The sequence below is a fragment of the Pteropus vampyrus genome, unplaced genomic scaffold, assembly GCF_000151845.1.
Source record: "Pteropus vampyrus isolate Shadow unplaced genomic scaffold, Pvam_2.0 Scaffold5, whole genome shotgun sequence".
NCBI classification, from domain to species: Eukaryota; Metazoa; Chordata; class Mammalia; order Chiroptera; family Pteropodidae; genus Pteropus; species Pteropus vampyrus.
The window spans coordinates 6,473,511-6,475,457 of record NW_011888786.1 but is presented as its reverse complement, the minus strand read 5'-3'; the positions used below and the strand labels follow the sequence as shown (position 1 = coordinate 6,475,457).

General features: G+C 35.9%; 1 protein-coding gene across 1 annotated transcript in view; it reads right to left on the bottom strand.

Moving 5' to 3' along the window:
* Positions 1-1,593: 1,593 nt before the first annotated feature.
* Positions 1,594-1,947, bottom strand: part of LOC105295503 (cytosolic beta-glucosidase-like) — a 196,983-nt gene continuing 196,629 nt past the window's right edge. Inside the window, 1 exon segment of the mRNA XM_023534119.1 lies at positions 1,594-1,818. Coding sequence (XP_023389887.1) covers positions 1,616-1,818 — 203 coding nt within the window. The 3' untranslated portion in view covers positions 1,594-1,615.

The window sequence follows — 1,947 nt, the reverse complement described above, 5'->3', positions numbered from 1 at the left end:
ATTGTGAAATAATGTCTCATTGAACAATAAAAATAACAAACCAGTGGCAAAGATGTAATAGAACTTCCTATGTATACCATTTCAATCTTCATATAATTTTCCCCAGTGCATCCAAGTTTATCGAACTACTACGACCATTTCTTTCTCACTCTGTCCAAAGTTACTGAGAAAGTGTTCTTTGCTGTAAATAAACCCATTTATGAACATGAACATGATCCAGAAATTGACCACAGTTTTTTTAAAAAAAAAAAGCAGTGTCTGCTTAGGGCCAAAGCCTTATGAGAATGGCAAGCTATGTGCAATTCTTCAAGCAGGCAAACTGAGGATACAGAAAACCACCTTCTCTACTTCCTCCTGCATCAGGCAACTCCACATCCTTGCTTCTTTTCCCTATTCAAAAAACTGCAAAGCACCTCATGGCACCCCAACCCACAGGGTGCTGGACAGAGAACAGAGCCAATGCCAAAGAAGTGCCTGGTCCAGTAAACATACTATGACTTCAGGAAGTGTGGCCTCAGTTTCTCAGTCTGCAAAATGGAGGTGATAATACTTGTAGCTTCAAGCCTGCTACACTAATGAATGTTTAGCAAATACTGCTTAAGAATAAGCGTGAGGGTACAAATTCCACATATGTAAAAGGTTTGCTGGAGTGGAGACATGAAGTCCAGAGGGAGTCGATATCTATTACTGAAGAAGCCCATATACATCTCAGACATTTCAACTACCAATGTCATGAATCCTCCCATTCTCTGCTTACGTTCACACGCGTCAATCAATTGATGTATGTATTTCATGGGTGTCATCAATGTTCTTTAGCATCTTAAATTTTTTAAAACACTCAAAAGTAGAGATCATGGCCTTATTATTTTGTTTTTCATTTGATGTCACTCTAGAGTAGGAATCCAGTTTTTGCTAAACATTAACACTCAAATACTGTTTCCGTCATTCACAATTTGTTTTATTAATTTATTATTTTTCAAAAGTTCATCAGGCAAGAGAAGGACATACTTGTTCATGCAGAGATAAAACATGTGCCAAATACATCATCAAATCCATTTTATTAAAAAGGTTATCAATTAATCCTTTTGGTGAATAGAATTATATCCATATAATATGACTAACTTTAATTTAATTTTGACTTTTCTTTTACATTCGATTAAGTCATAGAAAAACTATAGACTGCACAACAGTGGATCTAAAAGCAAACCATAGCTTATATAACCAGAAAAAATAGGCTTGTAAACAAGTATTCTTGTAATAAGTGGTCATTGTTAGAGTTGCAAATCATGAACATACTGTTTATAAATTTTGCATTATTTTTTCCTAGAAAAATTTTAAGGATTTAAATAGAATTTTTTAAGTCTATCTGATTTCTTAATATAAAAATCAATTTCAATGGTTTCCTGTTCTATATTTTTTTAAGCCTCATTGATCCAAATGCAAATATAGTAAAGGCCATCATTAAATACATCCCTGGACATTACAGTTCAGGGATCACAAGGTAGGACCTGTTGATTACAAAGGCAACCGGAAGTTATCTGAGGGATCGCCAAAGCAGATTTCCTTTCCAAAAGTAGAGGCATCTCCTCCTGGTAATACTGCTCATCCATCTTTTCTACAGATGTCCCTCTAGTCCATTGTTTCGGATGACCTTGGCATACTCCTTTGCTGACGCATAAGGGACTCGGGGTCGAGCTGGATCTTCAAAATCAACATGGAAGAAACCAAACCGCATGCTGTACCCCCTGCTTCACTCGAAGTTATCCAGAAGAGACCATGCACAATATATTTTAAGATTGACTTTATCAAATTGGATAGCTGACATTTATATTAAAAAAAAAAAAGAGAGAGAGAGAGATTGAGGAAAGGAAAGATTTATTTTTATTAGAAAATATTACTACAAGAGGGAGACAGGGACTGCTGCATTGGGGAGGGAGGCTATTTCAA